Source organism: Thalassophryne amazonica, chromosome 5 (assembly GCF_902500255.1).
Source record: "Thalassophryne amazonica chromosome 5, fThaAma1.1, whole genome shotgun sequence".
In the NCBI taxonomy this organism is placed as follows: Eukaryota; Metazoa; Chordata; class Actinopteri; order Batrachoidiformes; family Batrachoididae; genus Thalassophryne; species Thalassophryne amazonica.
Genome location: NC_047107.1, coordinates 85,052,269 through 85,076,600, shown reverse-complemented (window position 1 = coordinate 85,076,600; position 24,332 = coordinate 85,052,269). Strand labels below are relative to the sequence as shown.

Genomic DNA, 24,332 nt, shown 5'->3' with positions numbered 1-24,332 from the left:
CTAAGTCCCCTGCACAGTGGTACCTGCGGAGTGGTGCACACCAATGACGTTGATGTGCGCATGACCCTTTTAAAGTTCTCAGTCACGTCTTAATGCAATTTGCCGCAGGAACAGTGCCTTTTTCTGGATAAGTTTGTCCCTCAATGAGCTCCACTTCTTTATACAATCATTAACCTCCAAACCAATGGTACGGTATGTGCCATATCCCTCCATGAATTGCGTGTCATTTGAGTGTATTCTTCTAACTCCATGTTGCAAAGTCAGTGATATTTGTGGACAATTCTGCTAAATGTATTTTATCCATGATCAAAATATGACGGGAGAGGAAGGAGTGAAAACTTAAAAGTTACAGGTCACAGCCTTTGCGGTTTCCCTCATTAAAGCAGGTGCACGTCAGGCTATGGGAGGGTTTGCAGCCGTGCAGAGGGATCTGATCTAATGGCCCAGTCACACGGCATATGACGGTTCCTGAATGAAGGGGAAAAAGTAAAAAAGTCACAATTCTTTGAGAAAAGGTGGAAGAACGAGCTTTATCACCAAATAGCCTGTGAACCAAGAGCTAACGAGGCTAACATTGATCTTGACGCTTTAAATGAAATGCGCCTGGAGCCACTGCCAGAGCAGTGTGTGTCTGCGCGCACGTCGGTGGGCCCACCTGCTCTGGTTCCTTGTCCAGAACGAAAGAGGGATCATATCCTCCTCATTATCAGAATCCTCACTGTCTGACGACATGCAAGACGCTACGTCTTGCTCCAGCTGGGGGAAAAAAAGCTGGTGTGCTGTGGCGGCTGCTGTATCACTGTATTACGTTACTAAACCATATATATTGATTTATAACAGAAAACTGTCAAAAGGGGGAATAAGTATAAGTGTAAAGATGATTGAATATATCAGAGGAGTAAAGTGATCAGTCTGTGTGAACATGCATTGACTCCCCATGTGTGGTTATTCCATGAGCTGCCACTGATCCACAACGTGAATTCTGCCTTCCAGAACAGCTCTTTATATAATCATCTGAATCATCTACCTGTTGCCACATGTACATAAGGGCTGGATTGTCATTCCTACACTTATATTGTTATATTTAATAAAAAATAATAAGTGCATAAGAGAGGATTGGGTGGCGGTCGAGGGCGGGTGGCCCGGTGGCCCGGTCCATGCTCACAGCCCCTGGCTGTTGGGACGTGGAATGTCACCTCGCTAGGGGGGAAGGAGCCTGAGCTTGTGCGGGAGGTTGAGAGATGCTGACTAGAGATAGTCAGGCTCACCTCCATGCACAGCTTGGGCTCTGGTACCCAACTCCTGGAGAGGGGCTGGACGCTTCATTTTTCTGGCGTCGCCCACGGGGAGAGGCGGAGAGCTGGGGTCACATTGCTTATTGCTCCCCAGCTTAGTCGCCAAGTGTTGGAGTTCACTCCGGTGAATGAGAGGGTCGCGTCCCTACGCCTTCGGGTCAGGGACAGGTCTCTCACCATTGTCTCGGCCTACGGGCCGAACGGCAGTGCAGAGTACCCGACCTTCCTGGAGTCCCTGGGAGGGGTACTAGATAGCGCTCCGACTGGGGACTCCATTGTTCTCCTGGTGGATTTCAACGCCCACGTGGACGGCGACAATGCGACAGTGAGACCTGGAGGGGGGTGATCGGGAAGCACGGCCTCCCCGATCTGAACCCGAGTGGTGTTCAGTTGTTGGACTTCTGTGCTAGTCACAGTTTGTCCATCACGAACACCATGTTCGAGCACAAGGGTGTCCATAAGTGCACGTGGCACCAGGACACCCTGAGCTGGAGGTCGATGATCGACTTTGTAGTCGTATCATCTGACCTTCGGCCACGTGTCTCGGACACTCGGGTGAAGAGAGGGGCAGAGCTGTCGACTGATCACCACCTGGTGGTGCGTTGGATCCGCTGGGAGGGTAGGAAGCCGGTCAGACCTGGCAGGCCCAGACGTATCGTGAGGGTCTGCTGGGAACGACTGGCGGAACCCTCTGTCAGCGAGGTCTTCAACTCCCACCTCCGGGAGAGTTTCTCCCAGATCCCGGGGGAGGTTGGAGACATGGAGTCTGAGTGGACCATGTTCTCCACCTCCATTGTTGATGCGGCTGCTCGTAGCTGTGGTCGCAAGGTCTCTGGTGCCTGTTGCGGCGGCAATCCCCGAACCTGGTGGTGGACACCGGAAGTAAGGGATGCCATCAAGCTGAAGAAGGAGTCCTACTTATCTTTGTTGGTAGGTGGGACCCCAGAGGCAGCTGACAGGTACTGGCAGATCAAGCGTGCCGCAGCCCGTGCGGTCGCAGAGGCAAAAAATGAAATACAGACTAATTGAGGTTTTCGGTGGCATTTGTTCAAATTTTTCAACAGTTTAAAAATCCTGATGATGCGGCAGCTGCAGGAACGAAGCTGCGCAAAGGTTACGCGATGCCAACGAAAGTCCAGATTTCTTGTTTCGTTTGGGCTTCATTGTCCTTCGTTAAGTGCCGTGTGACTGGTGCAAAAAATGGTTGTCTTTGGTTCCTCACACCCAGGGATATATGTCAAACTTAACACCATATTACAGTGCAGCCAGCAAGCAGCATTTTGTTAATAATTGCCGGCCTTGAATAAAAGCCTTCCTCATTTAGGCGCTGGGTCTGAGCATGGTTGGAAAAATAAGATGGCCAATCCCAGACTGCTCTGTCCAGTATATGCGAATACATTGTGATGGGATTTTGTCTGATGTGAGCGAAAATCCATAATACAAAATCCGGTATATACGGTGTTTATTATATGGAAAACCATCCAAAAGCACTGGGACTTTTGGTTTTGTTTGGTGAGTGCGAGTATCTGGTTTTTATGACGGTTTAGGTGAGTTTTACTGTATTCTGTTTCCACTCATTAACACCCTTAAATCTCACACATTGTAGCTTTAAAGTAACATCAAGGAATAGACTTTTGAACAGTAGTAGATAATGTGTACAGTTAAATGACAAAATGTTCCAGCTAACAGCGGCTGTGACACTGTTTTGCGTCAGCAAACAACTACAAAAAAGAACAATTAGAACAATAGCCTAATGAAAAACAAGTACATATACAGGCCACTAGGTTTTAAGTACGATGACTCATTTTTGTTACCGAGGCCCTGGATGACTGTATGAATGCGTAAATGAATTTAGGAATAACAGCCACACATTTGAAATGGAGTATGATTTTTAAGAATAATATCTGCTTATTTCTGCAGTGTTCTTGGCTGCTTGTATTTTTACTGAGTGTTGTTTATGACCATAATTCCATCTGTGTTGTCCCACTTTGTCATTTTCCTGCACTATTGTCTTTGCTCATCTGAATTCTATTTGTTATATTTCAATCAGTCAATCAATCAGAATTTATATAGCCACTTACAGTGATCAAAAGGTCACGAAAGTGCTTTACAATAAAATCTAGAAATAAATATAACAGGAATAAGAACATAACATTCTTGAGAATTAAGAGTTTTTGCTCTTTGAAATTGATATTATCATATCAATGGCATAAAATGGTCTTAAAACAATGTTAACAATAATATCATGACATTATCATTTATCATGATATTTTTGATGCAATATATCATCCAGCAAAATAGGTTATTGTGACAGGCCTATTGACACCTGTACCAACAGTATTTACTTTAACCGTGTGGGTGTTTGTTGAATTTCTGCTTAAATTGCATACCCTAAAATACTGGTGTCCAAAGTATTCCAGAAAGGGCCAAGAGGGTGCAAGTTTTCTTTGCAACCAGTGACTCCAGCAGGTGTTTTCAGTGCTTAACTTTGCATTTTGTATCACCAAGTTATACAGCTCCATGATTAAGTGGTTATAGAGGAGGATTTTCTTAAAATGAAGACCTGAAAGTTTAGCTACAAATTGCCAGAAGGTACACCTGAGATGTAAGCCTAGATTTGTTCTGTTTTGATTAAAGAAAATCCTTCTCTGCTCTACTCCACTAGGAACCTAAGAGTGGTGATGCAAAATGCAAAATTTGCACTGCATACAATTTCTCCAATCACAGCCACATAAGCCTATAACTTCTTCTGGGTTGTCTGGGTGTCTTGGTGGCTTTCCTCACTCTTCTCCTTCTTGCACAGTCACTCAGTTTTTGAGAACTGTCTACTCCATGCAGATTTACCATAGAGTGCCATACTGTTTGTATTTCTTCATAATTGATGTAAATAAGGTCCAAGACATATTCAGTGGCAGCTTTACCAAAAAACAAAAGTTCTGCCAACTACAACCCCTGGCAAAAATTATGGAATCACCGGCCTCAGAGGATGTTCATTCAGTTGTTTAATTTTGTAGAAAAAAAGCAGATCACAGACATGATACAAAACTAAAGTCATTTCAAATGGCAACTTTCTGGCTTTAAGAAACACTATAAGAAATCACGAAAAAAAGATTGTGGCAGTCAGTAACGGTTACTTTTTTAGACCAAGCAGAGGAAAAAATTATGGAATCACCCTGTAAATTTTCATCCCCCAAATTAACACCTGCATCAAATCAGATCTGCTCATTGACATTGACCCTATGCCATGACATTGACCCTATGTGTCTTTTTGCAAGGAATGTTTTTGCAGTTTTTGCTCTATGGCAAGATGCATTATCATCTTGAAAAATGATTTCATCATCCCCAAACATCCTTTCAATTGTCCAAAATATCAACATAAACTTGTGCATTTATTGATGATGTAATGACAGCCATCTCCGCTGTGCCTTTACCTGACATGCAGCCCCATATCATCAATGACTGTGGAAATTTACATGTTCTCTTCAGGCAGTCATCTTTATAAATCTCATTGGAAAGGCACCAAACAAAAGTTCCAGCATCATCACCTTGCCCAATGCAGATTCGAGATTCATCACTGAATATGACTTTCATCCAGTCATCCACAGTCCACAATTGCTTTTCCTTAGCCCATTGTAACCTTGTTTTTTTATGTTTAGGTGTTAATGATGCCTTTCGTTTAGCTTTTCTGTATGTAAATCCCATTTCCTTTAGGCGGTTTCTTACAGTTCGGTCACAGACGTTGACTCCAGTTTCCTCCCATTCGTTCCTCATTTGTTTTGTTGTACATTTTTCGATTTTTGAGACATATTGCTTTAAGTTTTCTGTCTTGACGCTTTGATGTCTTCCTTGGTCTACCAGTATGTTTGCCTTTAACAACCTTCCCATGTTGTTTGTATTTGGTCCAGACACAGCTGACTGTGAACAACCAACATCTTTTGCAACATTGTGTGATGATTTACTCTCTTTTAAGAGTTTGATAATCCTCTCCTTTGTTTCAATTGACATCTCTCGTGTTGGAGCCATGATTCATGTCAGTCCACTTGGTGCAACAGCTCTCCAAGGTGTGTTCACTCCTTTTTAGATGCAGACTAACGAGCAGATCTGATATGATGCAGGTGTTAGTTTTGGGGATGAAAATTTACAGGGTGATTCCATAATTTTTTCCTCAGAATTGAGTGATTCCATATTTTTTTCCTCTGCTTGGTCTAAAAAAGTAACCTTTACTGACTGCCACAATCTTTTTTTCTTGATTTCTTATAGTGTTTCTTAAAGCCAGAAAGTTGCCATTTGAAATGACTTTAGTTTTGTGTCATGTCTGTGATCTGCTTTTTTTCTACAAAATTAAACAACTGAATGAACATCTTCCAAGGCCGGTGAGTCCATAATTTTTGCCAGGGGTTGTAGTAGCAGAGAGATCTGTAGTTGTTGGGATGCAAGTTTAAAGGCTGTTGAGACTTCTGCTTATTGTGAAGGAGTGGAGTTGGGGTGAGGCCGTAAAGAGCAGTGGTTGAGGAGGAAAGGTTTGTTTACTTTCTGAAGCCTTGTACGGGTCCAACATCTGATGGCAGAACAATCATTCATAGCACCTTTAATAATAATAAAAAAAAATGGCTTGATTATTGCTGCAGTAGTTGCTGCTGTATCTTTATTTGCAGTGTAGAATTTCAGTGTTTGTGAATTGTAGTGGTTTCTCCACTTTAGGGATGAGTAAATATTATCATGCACTGTGTATGTGTAGCAGTTCCGTAAAGGACAGTCCTGGAGGTAGAAAATTGGCGGAAACACATAATTTACTCAGTTACTTTAGTTCTTCAAGAAATCATTTCAGAATGTATTTCATCTGTTCACATGTGTGCAGTGTTTGAAGTTCATGTTTGCTAAATGCTGTGACATTGCCTCAGCCAAGATGACTTCCAAGATAAATTTTGTTTCCGATGTCATCATGAGTTTCTTATCTGTCTGCACCTACCCCTCCACATCACAGAAATGCTGAATGGAATGCACCGGGAATTTTTCCAGTGTGCACGCGCTTTAAACATTTTATATTGTTAACAATACTTGAAAATTAAGAAACTCACAGGGAAAAGCTTTTAACACTAGTCTTTTCCAACTCCAGTTGTGCACAGTTTAACCTATTGTGGAGTTTGGAGAAACCGAATATAATTTCAGTACAAGTAGAGGTGTACGTTTGCTGTGGTGGGCCCAAGGTTGGGTAGGATTACTTTGAAAGAATACATGTGGATTACATGTACCGTATTTTCTGCACCATAAAGCGTACTGGATTATAAGGTGCGCCCTCAATTAGCGGGTACTTAATCCTTACAAAAGGCGCACCGGATTATAAGGCGCGGCCTCAATTAGCAGGTACTTAACCTTTACAAAAGGCGCACGCTAAAACATATAGTCTAGAAAAAAAAAAATAAAGGTCACGTAAGCAAAACGGTGAGTTTATTTGAACTTTTTAACAACTTTGAACTACCGGTATTTAACAATATGGTACTCACATTATTTTTTATTATGGTTCTGTCACAAATCCATCGAAGTCTTCATCTTCTGTGTCTGAATTGAACAGGTGGTCTTCTAGCTGTGGCCACCTCACTTTGTTTCTGCGGAAACTCCGTTTGGTCTTTTTAACTAGGCGCAGTTCATTTTCTTGTTTCCTCTCACAGCTGCTCTATTCCCATGAACAACCGCGTAACTGATAGCCTGCAGTTTGAATTGTGCCTCGTAAGCATGTCTCTTCGCTGGCACCATTTTCGGGGGTCGTTAGACAAACAAATGTTGTTTTGCAGGATACCTGTAGTATACGGTAACTACCGGAGGAGTGGCAGTGGCAGAGGTAAGTGTACGTACCACGGACTCACGGACTCTTCTCTGATTGGTTTATCGCTGGTAGCGTACGTACTCTACGCTACCAGCATACGTACTTTACGTATTACGTAATGTTCTCCGATTGGTTTATCGCTGCCAGGGTACGTACTCTACGCTGCTAGTGTACGTACTTTACGTATTACGTCCTTGTGTCAGCGGGAAATGGTCCGATATTCCGACGGTCAAAGACAACGTCTGTCGTTTTTACAGATTTTGGAATTCAGTGCACACATAAGGCGCACCGGATTATAGGGCGAACGGCCGATTTTTGTGAAAATTTAAGGCTTTTAGGTGCGCCTTATGGTGCAGAAAATACGGTATGTATGTATGTACGTACATTTGGATTACTTGTAATCTGATTACTTTTGGATTACATTTCAAAGTAATCCTACTCAACCTTGCCCCCAGTGCACTCACCTGTTTGAATGGCATTAGGATGTCTGCCTTTTCTTAGAATGTTTATGTTTGAATGACTTGGCTTTTGGTTTGCCATTTTTGACAGCCAGCAGAAGGCAGAAAAGTGCTTCAAAAAATTTTTTTTCTCCGCATTTTCTGTTACAAGCAGGCATCTATGCTAGATCAAGTCCTTATATAGTAAGGTTTCACATCAGGGGCGATGCCAAAAATAGAAATCATTTTTTGGCCATTTCTGGGCCCAAAACCCCCATTTTTGGGTCAAAATTCAAAAATGATCCAATCCTTTTGATATGCATATCATCTTACTCGTCTTGACGAGTAGAGTTCAAAAATATATAGTTTGACCTATTTTTGACCTTGCGTTATGTCACAATGACCAAAAATGTGGAAAGGTCAACGCACTTTTCGTGAAGGGTCAAATTCATAAAATCCGTTATGTTGGTCCTATTATTTCTTGCACAAGAAAACCAATAAGACAACTTACATAGACCATTATGCCAGTCTTAGCTATGAAAATATAATTATGTCAGATAAGATGGGTCTATTGATTAACTTTATCCAACTTCAAAATGGTTATGACATCAAAATTGATCATAATTGGCCTCTTTTACATCAAGCACATTAATTAAATATAAGAATTGCATAAGTATGTTTTTTTTGTGAATATAAAGAACATCAGAATACAAAAGCAAATATCAGTTTTCTTAGAATCACATTTTCTGATTCATTGTTAACTTTACACATCATAATTTGCAAGTTCAGGCATCAGAGCCATGAGCTATGAATTGTGTTGTTACTGTAAGTTCCAAGAGGTACCTTTTTCTCTTGTAATAAATGTAGATCCAAAACTGCATAATTCTGAAATTAGATTACAAATAAATGCATTTAAAGGGCTTCTATATAAATTCCAAACTGAAAATACTGCATTTTAAGTGTTTTGTTGTGTTAGCTACTTAAAGCAATCAACTTGGGTTTAAACAGCTTTCTGCATGGCACCCACAGGCACCCATGCAACACTGACCACTCTTAAAGCACTTACAGGCTGCAGTCTTGCATTTTGCCTCACATCCCTTTTTCCCTCTATTTACACCCAAATATACTTCAAATGATGTCAAATCACATCAAATCATACACTCAACAAAAATATAAACGCAACACTTTTGGTTTTGCTCCCATTTTGTATGAGATGAACTCAACGATCTAAAACCTTTTCCACATACACAATATCACCATTTCCCTCAAATATTGTTCACAAACCAGTCTAAATCTGTGATAGTGAGCACTTCTCCTTTGCTGAGATAATCCATCCCACCTCACAGGTGTGCCATATCAAGATGCTGATTAGACACCATGATTAGTGCACAGGTGTGCCTTAGACTGCCCACAATAAAAGGCCACTCTGAAAGGAGCAGTTTTATCACACAGCACAATGCCACAGGTGTCGCAAGATTTGAGGGAGCGTGCAATTGGCATGCTAACAGCAGGAATGTCAACCAGAGCTGTTGCTCGTGTATTCAATGTTCATTTCTCTACCATAAGCCGTCTCCAAAGGCGTTTCAGAGAATTTGGCAGTACATCCAACCAGCCTCACAACCGCAGACCACGTGTAACCACACCAGCCCTGGACCTCCACATCCAGCATGTTCACCTCCAAGATCGTCTGAGACAAGCCACTCGGACAGCTGCAGAAACAATTGGTTTGCATAACCAAAGAATTTCTGCACAAATTGTCAGAAACCGTCTCAGGGAAGCTCATCTGCATGCTCGTCGTCCTCATCGGGGTCTCAGTCTGACTCCAGTTTGTCGTCGTAACCGACTTGAGTGGGCAAATGCTCACATTCGCTGGCGTTTGGCATGTTGGAGAGGTGTTCTCTTCACGGATGAATCCCGGTTCACACTGTTCAGGGCAGATGGCAGACAGCGTGTGTGGCGTCGTGTGGGTGAGCGGTTTTCTGATGTCAATGTTGTGGATCGAGTGGCCCATGGTGGCGGTGGGGTTATGGTATGGGCAGGCGTCTGTTATGGATGAAGAACACAGGTGCATTTTATTGATGGCATTTTGAATGCACAGAGATACCGTGACGAGATCGTGAGGCCCATTGTTGTGCCATACATCCAAGAACATCACCTCATGTTGCAGCAGGATAATGCACGGCCCCATGTTGCAAGGATCTGTACACAATTCTTGGAAGCTGAAAATGTCCCAGTTCTTGCATGGCCGGCATACTCACTGGACATGTCACCCATTGAGCATGTTTGGGATGCTCTGGACCGACGTATACGACAGCGTGTACCAGTTCCTGCCAATATCCAGCAACTTCGCACAGCCATTGAAGAGGAGTGGACCAACATTCCACAGGCCACAATTGACAACCTGATCAACTCTATGCGAAGGAGATGTGTTGCATTGCATGAGGCAAATGGTGGTCACACCAGATACTGACTGGTATCCCCCCCCAATAAAACAAAACTGCACCTTTCCGAGTGGCCTTTTATTGTGGACAGTCTAAGGCACACCTGTGCACTAATCAGCATCTTGGTATGGCACACCTGTGAGGTGGGATGGATTATCTCGCAAAGGAGAAGTGCTCACTATCACAGATTTAGACTGGTTTGTGAACAATATTTGAGGGAAATGGTGGTATTGTGTACGTGGAAAAAGTTTTAGATCTTTGAGTTCATCTCATACAAAATGGGAGCAAAACCAAAAGTGTTGCGTTTATATTTTTGTTGAGTGTAGTTTTACCAAAATCATATTAATATATGTTTTTCCATAACTTGGGTTTTAATCAGTTTAATTTTTTATGGAATGCCCCTTTAAGGTAACTAAAATTTGACAATTTGGTACTAATAACAAAAAAAAAATGTCAGTGGGTGTATTGAACCTATTTTGAATGGTTCTGATACTTGAGGTATCAAGTGTATGTTGTGTAATGGAAACAATGAATCATAAAAAATGATTTTAATAAATTAGCCATAAAATGTCTGTCTTCTTTGCTTTTGTATTTTGATTTTCATTATATTCACAAAAAACATACTTATGCAATTTTTATATTTAATTAATGTGCTTGATAATATGCGCTTCAAAGCGCATATTAAACAAATATGTAGGACTGATTTTTTGCATTTACGCAATATCTCTAAAATCAGAAAGGTGTTGTCTCAGAGTGATGCTGAAAAACTAATTCATGCATTTATTTCCTCTAGGCTGGACTATTGTAATTCATTATTATCAGGTTGGCCTAAAAGTTCCCTAAAAAGCCTTCAGTTAATTCAAAATGCTGCAGCTAGAGTACTGACGGGGACTAGAAGGAGAGAGCATATCTCACCCATATTGGCCTCTCTTCATTGGCTTCCTGTTAATTCTAGAATAGAATTTAAAATTCTTCTTCTTACTTATAAGGTTTTGAATAATCAGGTCCCATCTTATCTTAGGGACCTCGTAGTACCATATCACCCCAATAGAGCGCTTCGCTCTCAGACTGCAGGCTTACTTGTAGTTCCTAGGGTTTGTAAGAGTAGAATGGGAGGCAGAGCCTTCAGCTTTCAGGCTCCTCTCCTGTGGAACCAGCTCCCAATTCAGATCAGGGAGACAGACACCCTCTCTACTTTTAAGATTAGGCTTAAAACTTTCCTTTTTGCTAAAGCTTATAGTTAGGGCTGGATCAGGTGACCCTGAACCATCCCTTAGTTATGCTGCTATAGACGTAAACTGCTGGGGGGTTCCCATGATGCACTGTTTCTTTCTCTTTTTGCTCTGTATGCACCACTCTGCATTTAATCATTAGTGATCGATCTCTGCTCCCCTCCACAGCATGTCTTTTTCCTGGTTCTCTCCCTCAGCCCCAACCAGTCCCAGCAGAAGACTGCCCCTCCCTGAGCCTGGTTCTGCTGGAGGTTTCTTCCTGTTAAAAGGGAGTTTTTCCTTCCCACTGTAGCCAAGTGCTTGCTCACAGGGGGTCGTTTTGACCGTTGGGGTTTTACATAATTATTGTATGGCCTTGCCTTACAATATAAAGCGCCTTGGGGCAACTGTTTGTTGTGATTTGGCGCTATATAAAAAAATTGATTGATTGATTGATTGATTGATGTGAAAGAGGCCAATTATGATCAATTTTGATGTCATAACCATTTTGAAGTTGGATAAAGTTAATCAATAGACCTATCTTATCTGACATAATTGTATTTTCATAGCTAAGACTGGCATAATGGTCTATGTAAGCTGTCTTGTTGGTTTTCTTGTGCAAGAAAACATATAATTAGACACCAAAATTGTCATAATCGGACCATCATAACAGATTTTATGAATTTGACCCTTTACGAAAAGTGCGTTGACCTTTCCACATTTTCGGTCATTGTGACGGAACGCAAGGTCAAACTATATATTTTTGAACTCTACTCGTAAAGACGAGTAATTTGATATGCATATCTATAGGATTGGACCATTTTTGAATTTTGACCCAAAAATGGGGGGTTTTTGGCCCAAAAATGGCCAAAAAATTATTTTTATTTTTGGCATCGCCCCTGATGTGAAACCTTACTATATAAGGACTTGATTTAGCACAGATGCCTGCTTTAAGGACGGCGCACTGACCGTCCTTAAAGGGGTCCTTAAAGCTGTAGTTAAAGTCCTTATTCTCTGTGAAGCCCGTAAAATTTTCACCAAAAGCCAGATAAATTTTTCGAATGGTTTCCAGGTGCCAGTCTCTAACAGCTTCTGAAAAAATTCTGATGGAAAAAAGTCCTTTTCATTCCGCCATTTCCAGACAATGAAAATCCGACGAGGGGGCGGGACCACTCCTTCCCAAGGCGTGCTCACAGGCGAATGACGTCACCGACAGGCGTGGAAAAACTCACGCATGCGCACGAGGGTTCAAGCATGTCTGACGTAAAAACGTATGAGTGAAATCCATATAGTTTTTTAAAAAAATAAAAAGGACCGTTACTTTATGGACACACCACGTTAAACAGAATGATATAGTCTCATCTAGGAGCGAATTTGATTCAGATCCTAACCTACTGGCCTCCCCTCTCTTGTAAAAAGAAAAAAAAGTATGTTATGAGCCTGTGTCCTCTCATATCGTCCAGCAAAAGACAACTTTGACATTTCCGGATCTGAAAGAACAGTTAAGATGTTAGTCCAGCTGGGCAAGAACAGAGGGTTATCAAACAGAGAGTGGCTAATTTCTTAAGCAAAATGCAGATTTTACTGTCAGATAATCAGATAATCACACAAGCTACAGTAAGCTTGCCAAAGTGCAAAACATGACACAGATTTTCATGTACAGTGAGGAAAATAAGTATTTGAACACCCTGCGATTTTGCAAGTTCTCCCACTTAGAAATCATGGAGGGGTCTGAAATTGTCCACTGTGAGAGACATAATCTAAAAAAAAAAAAAAAATCTGGAAATCACAATGTATGATTTTTTTTAAAATAATTTATTTATATGTTACTGCTGGCAAATAAGTATTTGAACACCTGTGGAAAATCAATGTTAATATTTGGTACAGTAGCCTTTGTTTGCAATTACAGAGGTCAACGTTTCCTGTAGTTTTTTCACCAGGTTTGCACACTGCAGCAGGGATTTTGGTCCACTCCTCCATACAGATCTTCTCTAGATCTTTCAGGTTTGGAGTTTCAGCTCCTTCCAAAGATATTCTATTGAGTTCAGGTCTGGAGACTGGCCAGGCCACTCCAGGACCTTGAAATGCTTCTTACGGAGCCCCTCCTTAGTTGCCCTGGCTGTGTTTTTGGGGTCATTGTCATGCTGGAAGACGCAGCCATGACCCATCTTCAATGCTCTTACTGAGGGAAGGAGGTTGTTTGCCAAAATCTCGCAATACATGACCCCATCCATCCTCCCTTCAATACGGTGCAGTCATCCTGTCCCCTTTGCAGAAAAGCACCCCCAGAGTATGATGTTTCCACCCCCATGCTTCACGGTTGAGATGGTCTTCTTGGGGTTGTTCTCATCCACTAAACATGGTAAGTGGAGTTGATTCCAAAAAGCTCTATTCTGGTCTCATCTGACCACATGACCTTCTCCCATGCCTCCTCTGGATCATCCAGATGGTCACTGGTGAACTTTAAACGGGCCTGGACATGTGCTGGCTTGAGCAGAGGGACCTTGCTGTCATGCAGGATTTTAAACCATGACAGCATCATGTGTTACTAATGTAATCTTTGTGACTGTGGTCCCAGCTCTCTTCAGGTCATTGACCAGGGCCTCCTGTGTAGTTCTGAACTTTCTCAGAATCATCCTTACCCCACAAAGTGAGATCTTGCATGGAATCCCAGACCGAGGGAGATTGACAGTCATCTTGTGTTTCTTCCACTTTCTAATAAATAATCATAACAGTTGTTGTCTTCTACCAAGCTGCTTGCCTGTTGTCCTGTAGTCCACCCCAGCCTTGTGCAGGTGTACAGTTTTGTCCCTGGTGTCCTTAGACAGCTCTTTGGTCTTGGCTATGGTGGACAGGTTGGAGTGTGATTGATTGTGTGAACAGGTGTCTTTTATACAGGTAACAAGTTCAAACAGGTGCAATTAATACAGGTAAAGAGTGCAGAATAAGAGGGCTTCTTAAAGAAAAATTAACAGGTCTGTGTGAGCCAGAATTCTTGCTGGTTGGTAGGTGTTCAAATACTTATTTGCAGCAGTAACATACAAATAAATTCTTAAAAAATCATACATTATGATTTCCGGATTTTTTTTTAATTTATTTTTTTTTTTTTTTTGATTAAGTCTCTCACAGTGGACATGCACCTAAGATGAAAATTTCAGACCCCTCCATGATTTCTAAGTGTGAGAACTTGCAAAACCACAGGGTGTTCAAATACTTATTTTCCTGCTGCTGTATGCATGTTGTCACAATGCATACAGCAGCCATGTGACCATTAGTGACAGATACTTTAGAACCATGGTGAATAGCATTCACCCACCACCACAAACAAACAAGCAGTACGCACACACACACGCGGGCTGTGATGCAGCCATGAGATGTGTTTAATGCAACTATGCTTGGAAATAGAAGCTGTTGGTCATTTACTTTTCTTTAAACATTGATATATAGTTTTATTACAGTTTCCGACCTACGACCTATACAATAATCAAATGGCTAAATGCAGTCTGTCTATTGTGGGAATTATAAATAGCACAGTGTAATTCAGCGAATTTTTGACACACCAAAAATGTTATTGAAGCACCTTAAACATCTTTCTCCTCACTTACACTCAGATTTTCATCATGCATTCAAACAGATTAGACTAAACAATACATTTACAAAGCTAATTACACTGAGTTTATTCACAATTCTGGTTCTCAATTGTTGAACAAAAATGGGGCAGTTAGATAATTGTTCAGTTACTGCATGGCTTTTATTTGGCTAGAGTCATTCTTTCATGCCCACACTGTAAATCAAGGAAGCCGGAACTTCTCTGAATGATGAATAGGTTTGTAACACGATACTTTAACTGCTATTCTATTTTTACTGTTTCTGCTGCACTCCTGTTCTTTCTGCAATGACTTCTGAGTCATATAGAATGTACTTTTAGAAACGGGACATCAAAGGGAAACAAAGAAACTGCTCTTCAGATGTGATTATTAAAGGGGTGGGGGGGTGGATGGTGGTGGAGGAATGAGAGCTTACTCATGAAGCATTTACGTGAGCAATGGCATGTTGTAAAAATGGCTAACATCTCCAAAGAATGATGACGTCATATTTGGAAATCCTCCTTGCAGACCAATAGGTGGCAGGAGTTGCCAGTAATATCTTACAATATAGATGGGCACTCCACCATTTCCAGGCAAAGATAAGAGAAACATCCCCATCAATCTCTCAAGTGCCACTTTGTCTGATAACTTTCGGCTGCAGTGAGAGGTGTGAGTGGATAGTCTGGGGGAGGAAAAAAAGAAGGGAAGTAAATGGCACTGAAAGCACTTTGTGATGTTTAAACATTTGCCAGCATCACAGTTTGTCATTTGGCAGTTCCCTTACCATGAGCAACGATAACAAAACAGTTCAGAAGATTGCAAAGGAAGTAACCTCACCAGATGGAGGAGGATCATTTTTTTGTTTTTTGTCAGATAACATTTATACTAGAAAAGGACTTGTGTATGCAGTGTGGTAGGATCCTGATAAGTTCTGTTTATGCAGTAATGACAAATACAAACATTTACTACAATTTAAGGGAAAACATGTAAAGTGAAGAGGCCAACATTCATCTCAGTCAATATATTTGATCAAAAGCTTAAAACAGTTACAGGTTGTTTTTTTGTTTTGTTTTTTTTATTTTAGTTCTAGCAGTGTGAATAATGATTCAAGAAGTACATTAAGTTGTATAGAGAATTTGAGACATTGGAGGACCCAGGGAAGGTGCTGTGGTGACATAGCTTTGCGAAAATAGGTGCATTCCTATTTTTTCATAACAGGTTTTTTTTTGTCTGGTACCTTGAAAAATTTTGCAGATACACAATCTTTTCTATGTATGCCAGCGTACGGCTGATACATCCTGCATATGAAGCCATACATTGTAAGTAAGTTATGCGATTAGTCATGCAGTTCAGACTGTTAAAACTATCAGTGGTGGGCTCAGCTAACCAAAAAGTTAGCTTTGATAACCGCTAATCAGCTAACTGAAAATTTATCTTTTATAACGCTAAACCAATAACCCACCAAAAAATTTATCAGAAGCTACAGCTAACTGCTAACCGATAAATTTCAGTATGGTCTCCGGTACACTCTCAGCTACTAATAAGCCAATTGTGAGTTTAAACACCGCCAACGCTTCTGATAGAACCAAAGGCGATCACAAACCCAAACACAGCCAATGAGTCAGCGCTTCTGTCTTTGTGCACCCTGCCCACCGCTGTAGGGAAGCGTCTTTTACCTTGACAGCATACAGTGGTCCAGTCGTGAGGAAGACATCTTGAAAAGGAAAGCAGGTTTGACTTATGGTTTTGATTTATAAATCAAATTAATCCGGATAGAATAACTACATTAATGTCAACTCTTAAAATGTACAAAGTAAAAATATAACACATATCTGTTCATTTTAAAATGATGCACTAATTCTGAAGATTTGAACATTAACACACAGATGCCCAAAGGGATTATGGGGAAACTGAGCATCCGCTCATGCTGATTGGTTGACTAATTCATTCTGTTTAAAAACCAACTCAAGTGAATGTAACGTGTGTGTTATTTACAAATAAATGTCCTTTTGTAAAATGTCTTTTTTTTTTTTTTCATTGGTTAAAAAAAACCAGCATTTGCAAAACCGAAATGTCTGTTAAGTTGTGATTCAGGTTGACAACCGTTTTTTTTTTTTTTTAATTAAATTTAAAAATGTCAAATTAGTCTGTTTGGCCTTTGTGTGGAGGGGAGAGGCCGCGTGACAGTGTACGCGTGCTCGATGACATGCTCATCAATATTTACGTGTTCTGCCAGCCAAACAAAAGGGTTCTGCCAGTGGTGGAAAGGCAAACCAAGCCAGAGTTAACTCTTCCAACCTGCACCATACCGTGCAGTACCAACCCACTGTGTGAAAACAGGGCTATCAGCATACGCTGGATAAATCGTCAAGGTGTGACAGCTGCATTAATGTATTCAACATATCCAGCATATTTGGCGCATTTTTCATATGTCGACCATACGCTGGCTAAATTGTCAAGGTGCAACAGGGCCCTAAGACCCATTGTACTGGTGCTTGTCCCCGAATTCAGCAGCGTGAAGTGGATGAGATTCTATGACTCCCCTTGAATGGGTGAATGGGACACCAGTCCATTGCAGGTTCCTTCCCCAGCCAAGGCACTTGCCCATTTACAGCTGGATGGACTGAGACAATGCAGATGAAGCGCCTTGTCCAAAGACACAAGACAGGTAGCACGACTGGGAATCAGTCCCTACTATCAATCTACTACTTGATAGCTCACCTCCTGTCCCACTGAGCTGCCTGCTTTTCTTTGATAGAAGTTAAATGTTCTCTTTTTTAACCCTCATTAGAGCAGCACATTGATTTGAAAAAGGTTTGATAGATGTTCTGTACAGTGAGGTATTGAGCTGTAAGGATGCTAAACCTGTTCTTCAACAAAGGGCTGCTTTGTGCAGCGATCTAAAAAATATAACTGCAGAACTATCATTCAAAATGTGACATGCCATATTTGGTATTGCACTACTATAACATATGACACTTCATACATTGATATGAAAGTGTGGTTATAATTATTATTTTTGTTTTTCCCATAAATGATCCTGTGTTTTAATCAACTGTTCAAAATAGTATATCACTGAGCTGCGACTGTTGGCAGGTAGTTGGAGGCACAAATTTGGAAGAAAATACGTGAATTACTGACAATTTTCACTTGGAATCACACTGACCTGCATTAGCCATTTTGTTGTGCTTCCAGGGGTCTTAGTGCAGCACCTGTCTCGCACTGGGAATGCCAGATTTTCATTTTTGTCTCCAGTCAGTTACAATTTAGTTTCATAGGTTGCCAACCCCTCACAAAGTTGTCTCACATTTCGTGAGTTTTATGACTCACTGAAACTAAATTGAGAAGGATTTGAGACACCCACGATGACTCTAAGTATTTTAAGAGAACATTTGTTGTGCAGATTTATTGAACATGTTCACAATTCCAGCGATATGAGAGAGAGGCCCCACGACTCACATGAGGAAGTCCAGAACCGCTGCGAATATTTCAAGATATTTTGGAAAATCTCTTGTGAATGCTGTTTGCAGTTTGTCATGAACAGTCACAGCCCAGTGAGATACTAGCTTTACAGTAATGCTGTGTGCTTTATCTTCAAGCCCAGAAACCTGCAATCTGGGTCAAATAGGAGAAAATGTTTTTGTGGGGTTGCACGCTGGGTATTGACATTTTATTGGAATACTCCAGTGACCTTTTGAGTCTGGTATCTAGTTTCACAGTACATCCAAACATGACTCCTGCTGGTTCCTGACATTAAGAACAAATATGGGAAAATTCCTAATTGTGCTTTATATCTGTATAAATCTGAATTTGACAACAGTCTGTTTTATAATGCTGCACAATTCTCTGGTCAAAACACATGGTGCATTGTCAGCGATACAAAAGACTATTTGACCATCTCCAAATATGTTTGTAATTGCAAACATTTGTTTCAGCCTGACTCCATAATGCATTCATAGTAACTGTACCTTGTATTGCGGAGTCATACATTCTGTGCTTTTTTTTTTTTTTTTTCTTGCCAGGAATTGTTGGCATCAAGTATAGCTGAGATTTCTTCACACCAACAGGAATGAATTCTGTTTACTTAATCTTGTCTCAGTTTGACCCCCGTCATGAATTTATGTCCACAGGAGCCGACAACATCAAGAAATACTGGAGTCGTTACTACCAGGGTTCACAGGGTGTAGTCTTCATTTTGGACAGTGCCTCGTCAGATGAGGACCTCGAGGCAGCACGTAACGAGCTCCACTCAGCCTTGCAACACCCACAGCTCTGCACTTTGCCTTTCCTAATCCTTGCCAATCACCAAGACAAACCTGCTGCAAGAACGCCAAATCAGGTAATCCAATCTCTCTACGGCATACGGTTACATCGCAAGCAACCGACCTTTATAGGTTCTGTCTTTTGCACAAACATGGATTGCAACTGTTGCATTTGAAAAAAAATTTTTTTTAAATTGTCCACACCCTTACCCTTGAACACATAATTGCGTAGCTAGGTGTGCACAGTATGAATCGTTTTGAATGTAGTTCTAGATGTTACTTTGTGTGTAACTAAGTCAAATGAACACAAAGTTGTCTTCTACTTAGATTAATAAAGTTTGGGTCAAATCTTTCATTGAATTCAAGTCTACAAAAGACTACATCAAACAAGTAAAAGTTACAGTAGGTATCTTTCAATGATTGTACGGTTGTTTTGATACTTGCTGGGCGGAATGTGAATTTTGGTTGAGAATCAGCCAGAGCCAGTGTAGGAGGATAGGTGGTATCAACTAGAAGAAGCTGGGCTTATCTCAGTGCAGAGCATTTGCTGTTGAGCCCAACTCCTTGACATGGGTTGGAGCTGCTCCCTTTCCAGCATTGCTTCATGTATGAGAGAGAGCAGACAAGTCTGCGGTGACTTTCAAACACTTCAAAGCTCTTCATGCATAACACTTGGATTTGATGCGTAATGGAATCAGACTAAATAGTGATGTAAATATATTGATTTTCTATGAATCACATAGTGTGCTTGGTCTACAATGTACACATGCTCATATGGACATAACTTGCACGACTGCATGTGTGTGATTGCTACTGATGTGAATCGTGTGTGTGAGCGTGCGTGCGTAAAGAGCTCTATGCATTTATGCATTTTCTTGAGCTGAATGTAGAATAGCTGTTTGCAGTCTTTAATATGTGAAGATGCTCAGTTGTGTACCTGAATTGTTTGTGCACAGCAGAGTGTGCAACAGCTCTGGATGTGGAGACATGAACATGCTCAGAAATTTTACACTTTGGAAAACTGACTCCACTCCTGTTTTACTCATGGGGAAACTATCAGTGATTGCTTCACTAAAGGAGCTGACATGTCTGCTATGTGGTGATACTTTGGCTTTGAACGAGATAGTCAGTTATATAACAAGGTATTGTGCAAAATATGTCGAGCAAATGTGGCTCTGTAAACAGAAATGCAAACCTCGCACTCTTTCTACTTGGATGGCCTTGTTCGGTCTGTGGCCAGGCCAATCACCAAGACACACCTGAATTTATTAATGAGAAATGTACAGTTGTTGTTTAGTCGCATGGAAGCACCTTCATGTGGTAATATTTCAAAACAACTTCCAGACAAAATGTGCTTTTTGTTTCAGTATTTCTATCTGCTGCTTTGGAAAACATGCACAAAGGACAAATTTTGGCGAACATCAGCTAATCACTGTCAAATTACAGTTCTGCAGAACTAGTGCTGTCACTTTCACAGTAAGTCTTTGCTGTGCTGCTGGTGCTGGTTTTAAGTGAAAACGCCTTTATTGTGAAGCACATTTAGGAAATGAGTTATCTTAGATATGATTTAATTGTGCTCCTTGCAGCAATAGAGCCAGATGGAACTGTTCACAGCTGATTTTAATATTATACAATATAAGCTCAACAGCCTGCCAGGTCTATATAACGTTTGATAAAACCTTGCTGTTTCACCAGCAAGATCAGACTAAAAATAGTGTTTATAGTTGGAAACAATTTGATGTTGTCCACCCAGTCTCTGATTCAGTGAATAATATAATTGATGTGATACATCATTTATACTATTTATCAAATGACAGACATTTTCTCCATATCCTACAGTCCTAATTCAGAGTTTATTGTGAACAGTAAATGGCAAACACACTGTAACTTTGCAAAGATTATTTTACAATGATTAAGAGGAAAATGCTGCTGATAAAGAAGATAAAAACATTCTTTGAGGTGATGTCTGGGGTGAAAAGTTGAAGCCTGTGGATTTGAAGAGACCTTGCAGTAGACCTGCTGCAGGTTTTGTGTTGAATAGAGCAAGTTGACATGTTCCAGCGTTTGATAAGGATGCTTTATGGGTGCCTCGAAGGAAAAGAGGTTGCTGAAGCAAACCCAGTGTCCTTCAGTTTTTACATTCCCACATGTTGTTGAAATGTTTTTTGATCTTGAGCTCAAGGTGCATAAGAGAGACTATGAGCTACAGTTTTATGGTTCGTCATCAGATTAGTGGTGAAAAGTGTATGAATGGATTAAAAGTATTTACTAATACAAACAAGAGAAAATTGGAGATTTCTGATGTCCACCAATCTGGATCCAGATCACCTCCAAAATTCATTGGAGTCTTCCATGCCCTAATATCTATCTGTGGTGCAAATTTGGTGAGAATCTGTGAAGTAGTTTTGACGTAATCCTGGAAAGCCTGTATAAAGTGGTGGAGGTGATAAAGTGGAGGTGATCCAGAATCGGGATCCGGATCACCTCCATAATTTAATGGAGTCTTACATGGCCTAATATCTACCTGTGTTGAAAATTTCATCAAAATCCGTGCAGTAGTTTTGACGTAATCCTGCTACCGGACAGACAAATAAATAAATAAACGCAGATGATTTTACTACGTCCTTGGCAGACGTAAAAAAAAAAAATAAATAAAACGGGCTTATCTTCACCTTTATACCTTTATCTGTTACAAGTTTACAAATATATTTTTTATAGCGCTTGCAAAGAAAAAGTGGTTATGTTCATCTTTTTGTTTGTTGTATTTTGAGCATCTGTTGGTTCTTTAATTCTTTCTGACTGAGGAGACAACATCTGACATTGGGTTTTCAGCATCATTTTGACTTGACATTTTTTCATCAGGATCTGCTCTTATTCCACATCTCTCTCTTTGCTCTTATCTGCTGGACTTTGTTGTGGGTTGGCTATGTGAGTATCTTAACTGTTTATCACTTGCAGCAAAAAGGCTGTAATATTTAGGAGAAAGGAGAAATGTCAAGTAATCGTTATTGAGTAATAGGTAATGTCACCACCTCTCCCCAGGAACATATGAATCATCCCTGCTTGTGGATAGAGGGATGAAATGGCTGTTTGTCTTTTTCTGTTAGCTAGTCATGCCTTAAAGGCTCTGGCCAAACAGCAACTGCCTTGAAACATCACCTCACCACCCACACAAATGGAGCCTCTTAGCATGGAATGCCATGGCTGGTTTTACAGTGCAGCCCTCATTCATGTTTAAGTGCTCAGTCTCACACACACACACACACACACACACACACACACACACACACACACACACACACACACACCATCAGCAGACGACCAAAGGAGTATTGTCATCATATTCATTTGTACTCCTGTCTCTCTGCTTGTCTGTCTCTTTGCTAATGTGATGTCCTAAACACATGATCCCTTGAATGAGCTAAGAGATGATCATCCACTTGATGTCTGTGGTGTATCTTAGGATGACCCAGGGGCCTATTAAAAATCGGTCACATTGTATGGATTGCGTGACTTCATTTATTTATTTTTACCTGAGGCCATCAAATATGGGCATCGGGTATTGTGAAGGCTTTTTGTCTGTCCGTCCATCCCTCTATCTCTGTGCTCAGTATAATTCCAGTCCTATTACTACCAGTGTCAGGCTCTTCAAACTCACAGGGAACATTCTTGGGACACAGACCTTAGACAAGTTCAAATATGGCTAACCTTGACCTATTCTAAGAGGTATTTCAAGAGTTGTCACATTCTGCTCCTTTTTTTTATGGTATGATCTCATGGACATTGGTGTGGTGATCTCACAGAGGTTAGGTTTTAAGATTAGGCTTAAAACTTTCCTTTTTGCTAAAGCTTATAGTTAGGGCTGGATCAGGTGACCCTGAACCATCCCTTAGTTATGCTGCTATAGACGTAGACTGCTGGGGGGTTCCCATGATGCACTGTTTCTTTCTCTTTTTGCTCTGTATGCACCACTCTGCATTTAATCATTAGTGATCGATCTCTGCTCCCCTCCACAGCATGTCTTTTTCCTGGTTCTCTCCCTCAGCCCCAACCAGTCCCAGCAGAAGACTGCCCCTCCCTGAGCCTGGTTCTGCTGGAGGTTTCTTCCTGTTAAAAGGGAGTTTTTCCTTCCCACTGTAGCCAAGTGCTTGCTCACAGGGGGTCGTTTTGACCGTTGGGGTTTTACATAATTATTGTATTGCCTTGCCTTACAATATAAAGCGCCTTGGGGCAACTGTTTGTTGTGATTTGGCGCTATATAAAAAAAAAATTGATTGATTGAATTGATTAGCATGGTGACGTCACTTCCTGGTGTCACTAGCTAACTTCAGTTTGTTTTTAGCTAGAAATAACACCTCTCTCATATATTATGTAAAGGCTAGTGAGAAATAAACACTTCTAAAACTGAAATGCTGTTTTTGTAACCCAATAAAACCTCTGGAAGGATTTACAAAACATTCAGTGGATGTTAAGCGTTGTGATGTCACAGGCTGGTAGCTAGCTGCAAACTCTGTTTCATTTGTGTGTAAATATAACCTTTTTGTCACATATTATGTAAAGGCTAGGGAGAAATAAACACTTCTAAAACTGAAAACTTTTTAAATATCTGTCATTGACATTGCTCCCGTCTGAAAATCATATTCGTACATTCGTTTGTTTGGAAATGGTGGCCATTTTTATGCCGAAAATAGCCATTTTGAGCACTTAACCCTTTACCTACTGAGGCTATAAATGGACGATTGGTTATAATTTTTTATTATAGCAATAAAATTAAGAAATAATGTTCTATGTTTGTGTGCTTTGGTACCCTTTTCCAAGAGTACCTGAATTTCAATTATATTACACCTGATTAACTATTTATACACATTATTTGTAAGTTTTAGCATTTAAAATGAGAAAAAACACAAAAACGAACTTGATTTTTTTTTTTCAGTTTTTTTGTGAAAAATGATTGTTATGTAAAGGAAGTTTGGATTTCACATTTTTAACAGGAAGCTGTAAGTGTTTACAATCAAAATAATTAATTTTGTGTGTCTAGAACTCAGAAACAGAGCAGAAACAGTGCAAAAGTAAACATTTTACAAGGCGAAAATATGCAAAAACAAACCAATTTTAAAGTGCAGAACCAAACAATATGAATAACAACAAACAAAGTGCAAAACTATATATAAATATATCAATTATTATCTGTATTATTAAAATGTGTAATAAATCACTCATTTGATCACTCATTTTGTGCAAAATTATACAATATGAATAAAACAATAAAGTGTCA

At 40.5% G+C, this 24,332-nt stretch overlaps 1 protein-coding gene across 3 annotated transcripts in view; it reads left to right on the top strand.

The window, feature by feature from the left end:
• Positions 1-24,332, top strand: part of arl15a (ADP-ribosylation factor-like 15a) — a 432,264-nt gene that overhangs the window by 200,501 nt on the left and 207,431 nt on the right. For all 3 annotated transcript variants that reach the window (XM_034170762.1, XM_034170761.1, XM_034170763.1), the window contains one exon: positions 18,926-19,134. In XM_034170762.1, coding sequence (XP_034026653.1) covers positions 18,926-19,134 — 209 coding nt within the window. The remainder of the gene's footprint in view (positions 1-18,925; positions 19,135-24,332) is intronic.